At 41.3% G+C, this 14,581-nt stretch overlaps 1 protein-coding gene across 7 annotated transcripts in view; it reads left to right on the plus strand.

Annotated features, from left to right (window-relative positions):
• LOC110948477 (RNA binding protein fox-1 homolog 3-like) overlaps positions 1-14,581 on the plus strand; it is a 550,111-nt gene that overhangs the window by 343,061 nt on the left and 192,469 nt on the right. For all 7 annotated transcript variants that reach the window (XM_051941123.1, XM_051941117.1, XM_051941119.1 and 4 more), the window contains one exon: positions 5,418-5,511. In XM_051941123.1, the coding sequence (XP_051797083.1) occupies positions 5,490-5,511 (22 nt within the window). In that variant the 5' untranslated portion in view covers positions 5,418-5,489. The remainder of the gene's footprint in view (positions 1-5,417; positions 5,512-14,581) is intronic.

Consider the following 14,581-nt stretch of genomic DNA (forward strand, 5'->3'; position numbering starts at 1 on the left):
TATGGAAGAAGCAACTCCACCATTTTCAGATGCTAGACCAGACTCTGTGAACCACAATGCAGTGCAGTAACATTGCCCACTAAATATATTTTTTTAAATGTGTATCCACAACCTACTTAGAAGTGGTACACTTCTTTTTATCTGGCAACATAAGCAACTCCTGCATGCAAACTTCAAACTACACATTTGTCTAAAAAGACATTTACATCCCAGTTTGATCTTTGTCTGGCTGTAACGAGGATGCACATCTTTTTAAATATGCATGTAACAGATGTAATATTATCTTTGTTACACTTTGCTGCTACTTGAATTCTTGTGGGATGTGTATAATTCTGCAGGGATTTGAGAGTTAACCACACCTGTTACCATAAAACCTGTTGGTATATGCTGCATACAGAGTGGTAATTGTCTGTAAACGTTTTTACCTGCCAGAGGGTTGAAATGTGGCCTGTTAAAATGAAGTTGTGGTTTTATATAAAGCAGGAGAAGACGGTGTGGGGGGTCAGCTAATGATGATGCTGCCCGTCAACCCCCAGGTGCTCCGGACAAACTCCTGCATGTTGGGATTGGTAGCAAAACAATAACTGAAACAGTACAAGAAGAGACAAGTGGGTAGAACCAGAGGCATAAATGACAGCATGAAAATACCTCCTGGAGCACAGCGGACTCCACAGATGGATGGATATAAGAGCATCCGAGGGTTGAGTTTTCCCTGTAAGTGCACAGTTATCACAGCGTTAAACCACTGAGGAAACGAGGCATAATAGCTCCATTCTTAACTTTATTTCATTGTAGCTTCTGTGCATGTACATTATTCTCATCCGCCCCTGTCGCTCTCACGCACAACAACAGATAGAGATCTATAACTGCGATTGCCAGTCTGGAGGGAACCGAAGGGGAAAAGGGCTTTGTTAGGCTACCGGTCCCCGCCTGCATGGCTGCACTGCTGCGCTCCTGCATGGGTAAAGAAACAGCTTTACACACTGACCTCAGAGCTGTTGTTTAATCACCAGGGCATTTTAATGGCTTGTCAGAGTAATGAAATATGGTTGGAGGCTACCTGGTGCAAACATTACGATAAATCCCTCTCACACAAGCCTACGCAGGGCTTAATGGTTATAAATCATCACTTTGGGGAGAGAAAAATGACAGCTATTAAAATAATGAATGGGATGATTAATTTTTCACATTAAAGATTAAAAGCTATGAGAGGTATCATCAGATATTTGAGCCGCCGTAAACGTTTGAAAGTGAGAGCTTATTTTCAGCACTTTATGACGCCCTCCGTTTCTTCACTGTCATCCAAGTTTCTGCCCCCTTTTTTTTTTTCCAATATTTTTTATTTTTTCCTCTTTTCTCTGTGTGCTGGCTGGGTGCGCCGCCGACACAGGCATTCCTTACAACTAATTTGTGCTCTTGTAAAAGTGCTCTGAGGAAAAGCCTTGAAGAACACTTATTGCTTGAGGCAGTACAGGACCCTCTCAGCCTCTCTGCAGGGGCTCCTCAAGGCTCTCACCGACATTATTTCATACCTCTAAAGCTGTCATACCTATAGCCTTTCACAAGAAGTATAAGAAGAGCTGGGCAGAGGTAGTTTGCTTTGTGGTTTTTTTTTTTTTCTTTTTTGGGGTGGGGGGGCATTTTTTCTGTCTAGTCTTGTCAGGTTGCCCGAGCTACATCTGTTTCAGCGCTGGTTAGATTGGTCGACTTTCCGCTTCGAAATGCATGCCAAACAAAAGACGGTATATAATCACACATGCTCAGCGAGCTGGCGTAAATCCACCATGTATAGACAAACTATGACAAGCTTTCCCTCTCCGTCAAGATGGCTCCCAGGAGAAGGTTAGCATTATTGCACAAAGATTCCTAATTCAGCATCCACTTTCAGGGGACTCGCTGTGTTGTTCAAACATACATCACCCAAATTGCGCGGCGAAAGATTAGAGGGGAAAAGCGTAATTAGAACATTAATAACCATACATGTTAAGGAACATAAGTAATTGAGTTTTTATGATAAATGGGAATGTAAACAAAAGGCAGGAGAATGAGGGGTTCAATTAGATACTCGAAGCTCTTTCTCAGCAGAGACATGAATGTAAGGCTTCTCCCACTGTTGCCCAATTATTTCTGTGTTCCCAGGCAATGATAGCATTGCTTGTCCATCTGCAGCCTTCAAAGGGATATTCAAATCGTCTCATTGAAGCAACGGTTCCATTTGTTGGCAGAGAATAAATTGTTGGCTGGAATTTTTATTTATTTATTTTTCCTTCTATCCGCTCAGAGCAAAGCCAGGTATTTGTGCAGCTAAAGTTATTTACAAAGTGGTGGGAAATTTAAACGACTCCTCTGGCGTTTCCATGTGCTTCGTTTTTTTTTTTTCCTTTCCTCGTCTTTGATTTTTGCCTTTGTGTGTTTTTTTGTTTTTTTTTCCTTTTCACATGCTGTCACCGGAGATGCACGTGAAGGCTGCCCACGCCTCCTTCATGTTCTTCCAGCTCTTTTTTTTTTTTTTTTTGCCGTCTGCTAATGATCCAGGGACACCAAATAAAGGGCCACTGAAACAAAATGGCCACCTTAGCTACCCACTTATATCTCAACCCTCCCCTCTCGAATCAATTCTGACATTTCATTCTGCCCTTATAGAAGGTAATGGTGCATTCAGAGGTTGTTACCGATAATGTTGAAATGGTATTGCTTGGTTTCATTGGATACATGTACTGTAACCTCTGCTGTAGAAGCTTCTCTTCCTCACTCTTCTGTACCTTCAATACTGTTGTTGTGGGGGGTTTTTTGTTCTCTCAAACTGAGACGTTGGTATTTACTGGCTTAAATATCTCTTTTGGCACAAGTGGGAGCAGCATTTTTCATTTTCTGTTAACAAGTAACCAACCAATGTTTGTATTTTCCTCCCACTCTTGTGTTCACACAACATGAAGTGAAAACCCCCTTTTAAGTCGGGTAGTCAATATGCTGTTTCTAATATATTATTTACTGCCTATGGGCTGTATATCAGAATGAGCTAAACAACTGTTTCACTTTTGCAGTCATAATCATGTAGAGAGAAATCACAGAGCCAGATGTCTGGCCCTCGTTTTACAGCATTTATGTTTTCCTCTGAGTTTATGTAAAATTCATCCTTCCCTGTTTTATTTATTCCCCCGTTTTCACCGACTCAACAATTAGTCAATTCCCAATCAACAAGAGAAAAGAAATTGCTTTTAATTACTTTTGATAAATGACAAATTGTGTTGGCATGGCTCCCTGCAAATGCTTAATCAGGTGCTGGGCGGGGTAGGGAGGCGGGAACCAGGAGAAGGGATTTCTGCTGGGATGAAATCAATGCGCTTTCTCTGCGGTTCACCGGCTGGGCTTCTGGGCTACAGCCAACCTGAGGCCTGCGAAGATACACAAGTCAGCAGAAAAGCTCCTGCTGCATGAGAACAGTCACACACTGCTTTATGTACGGGCTGTGTAGCCGATATACACGAGTTTTAATGTTCCTTTATGAGATTAAATACAAAGACATGTTTAAATTGATTCAGTGCACATTTAGATACAGTCCTGCATTAGTCACTAATCTTACAATTGTAAAGCAACAGCAGCTTTCTAAATATGTGTAAAACGTCATGTATTTCATTAAAAGATTGCAAGGTCTGCCATTATTACTTATTCATTACTAAATTCAGATTATTCCCAACGGTAGAAGAAGTGTTGAGGACCTTGACTTAAAGGAATTTCACTATAAATACTTCATAGTGAGCAACAGCTGGGAGTCTTGTTGTCGCAGTGAGCTTGTCAGGTTTGATACCTTGTTGCCTGTAAAGAGACCAAAACAAAAACTTGGACTCACCCGCTTTATCTGGCAGCTCATGCTAGCTGGAGGTGCTTCACAGAAGTGTTAGGCGACTAGATAAACTGCTGTCAAGAAATAGTTCCAGCTTGCTGCTCCCCCTAGAATTACACACTGCTGGCTTTACTTGTACGTTGTGCGGACTGGTTAAACAAAAGAGCTGCATCATATTATTAGGTGTTAATGTTTTTTGTACGTCTGACAGGGCCAGACTTTATGCCAAGAGAGGGTAACCACGTTCATATGTTCTACTACTTAGTGCACATACACAAGAGGGACATTTGTCTTCTTATCTAGAAACCACACGTACAAAATTCCTGACATACACAGTTTTACCTAAAGGCAACAGTAGTTAAGTGATAACAGCAAAATATACTCATTCAGTGAAGGTAGGTGCACATTATGCACTGTTGCCCCTTTCACAGAATTACACTAATATGAGGTTAATATTGCTAGGGTGTTTATGGGTGTGCAATATTTAAATGTTGGAGTAATAATAATGGACTTACTGATATGTATGTTTTCCTGTGTAAAACTTAACCCAATGCACCTAGAGCAGTTGTTGGGAACTTTTCTTCTTGTCAAATTTTTTCTTTTTCTTTTGGGCTCTTTTTTTTTTGCTGAAATGTGAAATCCTGAATCTCTATAGAAGCAGCACAACCATGCCCAGAAGTAGAGAAAACTAAGAAATGTTTTCTGTATAAAACAGAATAAAATACCATAAATCATTAAAAAACAAAACCGAAGTGGAATTAATTTGACTATTTATTATAAAACACTTGAAGTAAAACTGAATCGGTACGGATAACATTTTTTTTCCCAAATGCCAACAAGTCTTACCAATACTGTTACTCATACTGTATATATTTTTAATTCCTCTCCATACTTGTATTCTCTTTCCTCTGTGTAAACACGGCCTGCAGCTCACCCGAGTTCATGCAAATAGGCCCAGATTTTTTTTGCCACAAATGTTGGTGGCAGCTCAGTCACTAGTAGCTTCTTAGTTGTTCAGAGGAGCTCAGAATTTTTATTTATTTTTTTCACAAAATGTGTATAGTGCAAACAATGTATTTTTAGCAAATTTTAAAATTATACGTGCAATATAAAGCGAATATGCTGACAGCGTGACTTTAAGCTTATATTTGGTTGTGTGGTGGCATGTCACAGATGAGTGGATCAAGGACAGTCAGAAAGTTGCAGACAAAGTTGCAGTTTCTGGCCCTAATAAATGGTGTAGCTATTTAATTGAAGACAACATGCCTTTCAAACCCGCTGGCAGTTTTGAAGATTCACAGGGTGAATCTATAACTTGGTGTAATATTTCATGTAATGACCACATTGTGTTTGGGGTGAACATGTACTTTCACTAAAATTTTATGGAGTGAAAAACACCATAGGTCCCCTGATCCTACAAAGTAGAAAAAACTGAAGATGTTATTTCTGTATGACCTGTATTGTATACTATTAATTTAGCTTCATAGCTAACTTATTGACAAACACACGTAGATCCCCTTTCTCTACTGCTGTGTGTGTTCTAACGGGAGCTTCACTTTTCTTCTCGTTGCAGGGTTGATCAGCACCTGTGGCGGCAGCAGCGAGTCGAGTGACCCAGCTTCAGGCCGACCGGCTTCACCTGTACATGGAGACCCCCAGCTGGGCAGGTCAGACTCTCAATAATCCCCTTTTGTCCCTCATGTCGGTGTGTTGTGTAACTTTTCTAGTGCCTGTGTCTGTTTTTTTTCCACAACCACTCCAACTTCAGATTTAGTCTCCTTATGGTGAGTTCCGGTGAGAAAGTTAGTTTTTCTTTTCAATTTTGCTTGTTTAGGCCAAATATGAGCTTGAGAAGCTACACAGCCAGAATGCTATATTTCTGTGACTCACTGCATCTCAATGCTACGAACCAACTTCAAGAACAACTTTTTAAAGCAGGTGTGAATATAAAAATGAGTCACGATCTGCAACTGCATAACCTATTTACTCCTTGAATTTACTGAAAAACAAGGTTGATGCACTGTTTATGGCAAACATATTAGAGCTTGAAAATAAGAAGAAAATAAGAAGAATATTTTAGTGTTCAGTCAACTCTAGTCCAGATTGCAATGCCGTAATCTATCTACAGCCTTTCCTGAACAGAAAAATACATGTATTACTGTGAACATTGTGACCCTGAACATGGGTATGTTTTCTTATGGTGTTAACTGCTACTGCTACCTGCAAAGAAGAAAACCCGACTGAATAATGCTTGTAAGTGATTTTCACTTATAAGCAACATTCAACACAATAAAATAATTGTCAGTGTTCTCCATAACTACTGCAAATTTGCAATTAGCCTTTCCTGATTGGCTACTGTTTGTGCAATCTAATTTTGCTTTAGGCACAAAAACATCTTTCTCTGGGTTTGGAAAAAATATAGTTTGGGTTTCAGAAAGTAAGTTGCTTTGGTTGTGGAAAACCAATGCAGAGGTATTCTGCCTCATGACCAGCAGGGGGCAACTCCTTTAGTTGCAAAAAGAAGTCTGACTGACATCCATGAGAAAGTGACCCTACTTCTCACTTGATTTATTTTTGCAGTGAACATTTTACTCATTGGTTCATAATTTGATTTGCTAGTTCTAATTTCCTCTTCAATACAGCAAGATGTTAATTTTGTAATTCATGGTCCCATTTAGATTAAAATAGACAGTAAAGCAGGGTGTCTTTTAGGGTGTGGCTACTTGATTATCAAGTTGGTGCCATATTTCAGTCACATCTATTTCTTCATCGCTTCTGTTTTCCAAAGACCACAACCTGAAGCTTAAAAAGTAAATATTTTATATGCCATCTAAGATGCTGCTTTTCAATTTGTTACATTTTCAATGCCTTACTCTTGGTAATGTCAGTGTACCATACTTTCCAGAAATGGGGCTCCATGAGTCATGCTGGCTTTGCACCAACCTCCTCTGTTTCAGAAATATGTGGAAATAAGGACAAAACGTAGCATAGCATGAGACTTGTACAGCCTTCAAAGAAACATGAATTTTAGATACATTTATTTATATTTTTAAAAAATGTCTCCACGTTAAAGTAAATACAAAAATTAGCCATCTGAAACTGCTGGCATGGCAACCTGCACATTGACCCACTGTACATTTGTGGCACCATAAACAGTCTTTATGGGAAGCTGGGGATGACTTTCAATTTATCCATTTATAGTGATGGCAAGTACAAAGCTGCCTGGTTAAAATAAGTCACAGTTCTTCTCTAATGTAATACCCTTTGACAGCCTATCCAATCCAGTGTCCTACTACTTCTGCCTTTGCTCCTGGCAGCTAACAGTCATAATTCACATGGTTTCTAGTTGTCTTTGGTGGTTAAACATAAAAATAGGTTGTTTTTGGTCGATTAAACAGCGGGTGTTGTCATTTTTGTAAATTCTGGTTTTGCGACTGCTTTCTAGATATTTTAAGGCCCACATTTTCAGTATTTGAGTGGTCCTTTTCTCGCCTGACTTCACACAAGGAGACAAACCGCTCAGTTTTGAGAAAACAGCTTCACGCCCTTTCGGTGTGGAAGCGCTCTTACTGTGATAAAGGCTGTATGTATGCACGCCTTACTCTCCCCTATCCGGCCATATTGTGCTAATGTGTGCTGGTTAAGTAGCGGAAGACTAGAAAAAGACTCTTATCCATATGCCTGAGAGCCCAGGAGTCAGTGTGATCTCTCCCCAGATGAAGCCCTCTGCCTCCCCACCCGTTCTCTGCGGAGCCATATAGCAGGTGGCAGTGAGGATCAATGGGCCTCTGCCATTACCTCCTCTCCACTTCACATCTCCAGCCTCATCTCCAGGGGGGGCCCGTGGGGCATGCGGCGCGTCTCGCTGCAGCACACCGGGAGAAATAGGGACGTTTTCCATTAGTCTAATTGCTCGGTTATAGTTCTATATTATTGCCGTGATCACCACTGTGGCTTGGTAATGATGGACCTCCCGTGACCCCACGTATAGCTGGTGGGTGTTATGTCTCCCCCGTCACCGCCCATTGAAACTTCAGCTGCAGTGGGTGTAGGCGAGAACAACAAACTTAACACTGAGAAGGAAACAGTCGGATAAACAACCAAAGGAAGGAGAAAAAAATAGATGGAGCTCTTCAAATGTTTTGATGTAAGAGTTTAATCAAATAGCCTCAGCTATTTACATTCTCAACAGGTGCAGCGTTTGGCTGATTTATGGAATAAACACTGGAGTTCTAGTGCTTGTTCATTTGCCTCCGCTAAAAACTGGCAATATGGGGCTAATTTGCAATAATTTGCTGCTGCTGTGGCCACTGGTTAAGAATGTTTATATAATCATGATATAATAAGAAAAATGAAAATGAGTTTTTCACGCAGTTCAGGCCCTGTCAAACACAGCTCACGGACTCACTAAATGATAATTACATTCCTCAAGCACAGTATTACATTTTACCCTCTTTACATGGACTTTGTTCACGGTAAATGGGGGAGTATTATTTTCATTTTAAGGCGGTATTATTCCCACATCTGAGCTGCTTCGGTACAGTGGAAGGTTTCCCCCCATCAGCGATTACACGAGAAGTCTTCCATCAGTGAGCAGATGAGGTGAGGATTATAATGAATTCATTTACCCTCAAAGACTCTGCCTTTCTTCTTTCTGTTTATAAGATCCGATTTGCATACCACAGTCTCATATAATCGAAGAATTTGAAAAGCTTTAGTGTAAGCTGCAGCGGACTAATCGGCACTGAATATTTCACAGATGACCTGTAGCTCTCCCTACAGGTCAGCACATTAAAGCTGTTTCCTGTTTTGGATTTCCTCTCATACAGTGGAATGGTGACTGATTATCTTGCCTCTTATTCCTTAGAAGGAGAAAATCCTTGGCCGGGATTCCTGGCTCTTTTTTTCCCCCATTTTATTATTATTTTTTTACAGGTGTGAGTATTGATCTTTTGCCTTTGCTGCAGGGGAGTGTGTTCACTTAAAAGGCCCACTGATGTAGCAGAGCTTATTAAACAAATAGGCCAGAGAACAAGGCCACAATCGCTTTGAATCATGAAGGAGGTTGCCCGTCTTCGAGCACCACTGTATCAAATATGAAACGCTCTGCTAACAAGGTGTGTAATCTATTTTAATCAGATCATATTTTATGAAACAAGGAGAAGGTTGAACTTAAGTAAGAGAGAAAGATGGAGATTCTGGGGCGGGGTTTGGGATTGTATTTTGAAATTGGATGTGACGGCCAGGGACCATGTCTTGATTTTACATGCATGGCTTTATAATGAAGCCACGCCAAATGGTCAGTTATGGTTAACTTAAGGGGGAGCTGGAGCCTTACTATAATGGGAGGCTAATTCAGGGCCCATAATGCCTTGACAGGCTTCAGAGCAGAGCTGGAATATGGAGAGCGAATGGAGGCTGTGGTGCTGAAGTAAAGGTCTGTATTTGTCTGCAAATTGCCGTGTTGCCAGTGGATATAACAGGGTCAAGAGTAGCGTAGCATGTTTTGTCTACGCAGACAGTGTCACAGACATAAATGCAACAGAGAAACACGCTCACTCAGGCAGTGCGACTGGCTAACTCACTCACATCAAGTGTTGCACAGGAGTGACTTCATGTTGTCATTGCAATTCAGGCCATGATCCTTTTTATAAACCTTTACACCGACTGAGTTCATAGGCGAGGGTTTTCAATCACGTTTTCTTTTTTCCTTCTTGCACCATAAATTGTTTCAGATCCTGTGACACTAGACTTGGTTATGAATACATGAATATATATACACTCCGAAGACCTTAGGAAGCACCACTAGTCAGACAAGGTAATGGACAGAGAGACATTATATATTGCTCTGGGAACCACCACTTGTTAGAGACCGTTTACTTGGATTTTAATGATTTTAAGGAAACGTTTTAGTCCAAAACACATTAAATTTGTGTTTTAAGCTGCAGTTGACAGCTTTATATTTCTTGTCCCTACTGGAAAAACAAAATCTGCTGCTTTTATGGTAAATAATGAGAGAGGGATATTACATACCGCCGTGGGAAGCGCGGCTTATAAGAAAATCCAGATAACATTTTAAAGACAACACCACATGTCTGCCCACATCATAAGAAAAAAACATTTTAAAATTGAAGTTGACAGTTTAATAGAGTTCAGGTTCTTTTTTTAAAAGCAGTGCTGCTAAGGTAAATACTGCAGATATTAATAGATGTCTATTAATAGGTGGCAAAGTATTACTCGCTACTCTGGTAAGCACCACTTGTTAGAAAAGATTCCCGTGCACGAGGCCAAAGAAGATCCTCAGATATCAATCACTGTAATTGTATAAAAAGGAAGTATTTAGCACCAAAAATTAAGAGGTTTTTTTTCTGCATGGTGTTATAGTAAATACTTAAGCTTTATAATTTTTTGGGTTTTTCCAGGGCCTCTTTGCTGCCAGCGCAAGGGGTGATGAGGGGGGAAAAAAAAGGTGGAGGAGGAGGAGCAGAGGGAGGAAGAGGAGGGATGCCTGCGTCTTTAAGAGCTAGATGGAGTGAGGGAGTGGGGCGGACGGGTGGCTGGCAGGATTGTGCTGACGGCAGGGCTTTGGTTCAGAGCATGCCCATTAGAGGGAGCCATAAATCCTGGGCTCTCTGGGCCGGGCTGTGTCAGCAGTCCACTGAATGAATTGATTTTAAACGCCACTGAAAAAAAGAGAAAGTGCAAGAGAGAGAGAGGGAGAGAGTGAAAAGGGAGAGAGAGTGACTATTTAATTCACCCTCCGCCAGAAGCCCACACCCCGTTCCACCCCGCTTCTCAATTCAGGACTGTCGTTGAAAAGGGGGAGGAGAGAAGTCTAGAAACACTGAAACTGTCACCAGCAACAAGCCCGTGGCTCCACGGCCCCCACGCGTTTGATTTAAACAGGAGGGAAACACACAAACTAAATACATAATCTCAAATTCCATACAGCATTTGTTCTCCCACCCCTCTAATTTTTCCTCTCAGCCCTCTCCTTTTATATCTCCACAAGAGAAATGAGACATATCGTAAAAAAAAAGGAGAGAGAGAGAGAAAAAAGGGGGGCCACCGCATTTGAAATTCAAATGTGTTGGATTTTGAAATTGATGTATGTGTTTATTCATTTACGAGCAGCATCCATGTGTGCATGCATTTATATATTATCAGCAGCAATGAAACGCTGCATAGGAGACTTGTAGCCCATCTTTCTCCTCCGTGTGCCCCCACATCTTTGTTTCTTCCTCAAGCCACGGCTGCTGTTATGTTCAGCATTGCAAAAAATATGTCTGCAAACAGATACACGGTAAATTGCGCATGAGGGCTGGTTTCGTTTGGTCATCTTTTTTTAAGGCAAAGACATTTAGTACGTGTCTAACTTTCATTTAATCATACTTTATGGCGCCCCTCCGTGTACATACCTGTTGGAGTGTCATTAGACATTATGGAGGTGGAGGTCAGGGGTGTTTGTGCGAGATTCTGCAAAACTGGACTAAGGGCCTCGTAAGTATGAAACCTGCAATGCAAGTGGAACATCAGGAGAGGATAGGACAGGTGAAATCAATATCATTATATTAATAAATATGCAAAATCCCAATCAAAAAATAATCACATTAAAGTTGAACCCAATAACAGAAAGGTCCATCTAAATTAAGATGAAGAGGACATTTTGATCATTAGACCCTTGTAATGAATTTGGACTGTAAGTTGTCAAGGATTTATTATGCTGTTGCTCTGCCTGACTGCTTTAAAGGAAGAGAAACCCTGTATTTTACTCTATTTCAGGAGCCTGTCGTACATTGTGATTGGATTATGCATTCTTTTTAAAAATGCGGAGAATTACCGAAACCCTAAACCAACAAAGCTTAACACTGCATTAATTGATTTTTTTTCTTCTTTTTATCATTAGGGGGCAGAAACACTCCACAACAAAGTGACAGACACATAAATGCAAAATCATGTTACTTTGTTCAGCAGTTATGACTAAAAACGTGACACAGGAAGAACCAATCATTAAATGTACAAACAAAACATTGAGCTAAAAGAGGCTAAAAGGCTGTATAATCGCAACAGATGGGTTTATCACTGTGGATGGCCTGTTTAACTTCATACATATTGTTTTAATCGTTGATAACTGATCATTACAGCTTTGAAGAATTATTTTTTTTTAGTTTGCATTTGCTGTTAACTGGAAGTCGCTCATTCGGAAACCAAACTCTGCAAGACTCCAACAAAAACTGCTCATATCAATTCAACTGAATGTCGATCAACAACATTCCTGAGCTGTTTGGAGGGAGGTCTGGTTATGGCGGCGATAGTAGGAAGGGGAGAAGGGAGGGATGTGGACGAGGAGGGAGGGCTGGAGGGGGGGCAGCGTCCTCTCTGGCTCATTACGCTGTTTAAAGAGCCGGCGCCTCCGAATCACCTGCCCAGCTCCACGCTTCAAACAAGCTCAGCCGCCAGGGATCATACATCAACTTCTCCATCAGTCCCCCGGCTTCACTTTTTCACTATTCGGCTCCCAACACACGACTTTCACATACAACCCACACGGCGAGTGTGGATAACGGATAGCATCGCTTGTTGAATACTGATGTCACGCCTGCTACAAAAAGAATAATAAATTAGGTACAAAGCAGTCTTGTGTTGTTATGTATGTGATCATGAATTTAATTGAATGCTTCCGGTGGACTCGCAGCATCCGAGGCCCTGTTTGTGGCCTCAACATTGGGAATGTATGGCTCTTCTGCATGTAAAAAGTACACTTTCTCATGCCTAATTACCCACGGGCTAAGGCATGAAGAGGACTCGCTGCGTATTGCTATAAAGATTGTGAGGATATTTCACTTTGAAAAATGGCGAAGCGCACAGGACTAAGGGCTTGATTACAAGGAGTGGGGCACACAGCCTCTACATCTTCCTTCCCTCATTTCAATTATGGCTGACTGGAGGCACGGTGCTGCCACCATCCTCAAATAAAACTAAAATATGATAAAGCTGAAATATCAGGCCCGGGACTGCTCCGAGCCTCGAGCCATGTAAGGCGCACATACTCGGCACGTAATTACAACATTTGCCAATATTTTTTGACGGGAGGTTCAACATGGACATGAATGAAAGAGGGGAGGGAAGGCATGAAGAGCGTTCATGACATATGATAAAAAGCACATTTCATTCCGCCTTTCCCTATGGATAACAGGAGACATGCCTTCATAGAGAGCTGCCATGGCTCCCCCTCATGTGAAAGTGTAGTGTTATTTTTAAGTTGCGAGATCATTACTCATGTGAAGATGCATGAGCTAAGTGAGAGAATCTGCTGTCATAACAGAGGACAGCGAGCATGTGGGAGTGTCGAAAAGAGCGTGTCATTTTCTGAAAAAAAAAAAGTCTCTCCATTGTTTGAAATCAGGCCCGTTGGTATCACATCTCAGCAATCCAGCAGCTGTAAGCAAATATTTTTTTATTTTTTTTTAAATAGAGGAGACAGAGAAATGTGCTACAAAGCATGTTCTTTATTCAATTCATGTTTGCCCTTTTAAACGCCGAGCCCTCGCGACCCCCCCTACAGATGGAGGCGATGTGTGATGTGACCGCTTTCTCACCATGACGCCCCAACAAGGTGGATCTCCTCTGGAGCCAGCGTTCCTCAGTGGCCTCAGCACCCCGGGCGGCCACGGTCCGGCCTCGTTCACGTCAGTGTTAATAACCGTCTGGCATGCTCGCCACATCACCGGTGCCACGGAGGGTCAACGCTCCGCAGATCCAGGCTTTTCCGTGGAAATCCCAGCCAGCATGGTGCAGAGTCTCCTGCTGCACTGTGCGCATAAGAATGAATGCGAATTGATAGAGGATTTGCAATGAATGTAATCTATTTTAGCACGTTTTAAATTTAACCATTATTTGCTTGGAGAATAGGCTCGGTTCAAGGCAGCGTTTGTAAAGCTACAGCTTACAACATAAACAATTTTGCAATTAAATTTAGCAAAAACACATGTTTATGAAACGTGTGATTTGGGACCTGACATGTCAACTCTCAGCAGAGTCATGTCGGTATAATCTCTTTATAAATCCTCTCTTATGGCTGTGAGGAGCTTCAAATGAATAGCACCAGCGTGGCCCATAAACAGTATTCGCTTCCAGTAGATTCTCTCTTTCTTTTTTTGGCAATATTGATTAAAATTAAAGAAAAAAGTAGCCCTTGAAGTCTAGATTTTCTGATTTTAAGTTATTCAGCATTCAAAGAAGAAGAATTGACATATTTTTCTGAAGTATAAGATACTTTTTTGAAGGACTTTTTTAGATTGAAGTACATATTATATCATTTTGTAGATCTGATCCTGCTCATTAAATGTGGAAAAACAACTGAAGCCTTCTCTTCTTTTGGCAAGATTTACTGGACTCAGTCAGTGGAGCTCTTCAGATAAAGAATCTCAGGCTCCTTGTGTTGTTTTTTCATGTTTTTTTTTTGTGTTTTGTTTTGTTTTTTGTTTTTCTGCCGACTGTTGAAGTAGCTCCAGCACCTGCTTTTCAAAGTGAAGGAGGAAATGTTTTGCAGAGGGAAGAGCTTCTGCAGCAAAATCAAGAACGATTCCGCCCCTTCACTCGTCACAGTGTGGGGGATTCAATCAAAAGTCTGCCCTGTGACCTGTTCTCCGAGAAACAAACAGCCAGCAGAGTCTCCAAAGACCAAAGCCATCAGAGGAGGGCGGCTTGTGTGTGAGCTAAATCGTGGCACCTTTC

Source organism: Acanthochromis polyacanthus, chromosome 21 (genome assembly GCF_021347895.1).
Source record: "Acanthochromis polyacanthus isolate Apoly-LR-REF ecotype Palm Island chromosome 21, KAUST_Apoly_ChrSc, whole genome shotgun sequence".
NCBI lineage: Eukaryota > Metazoa > Chordata > Actinopteri > Pomacentridae > Acanthochromis > Acanthochromis polyacanthus.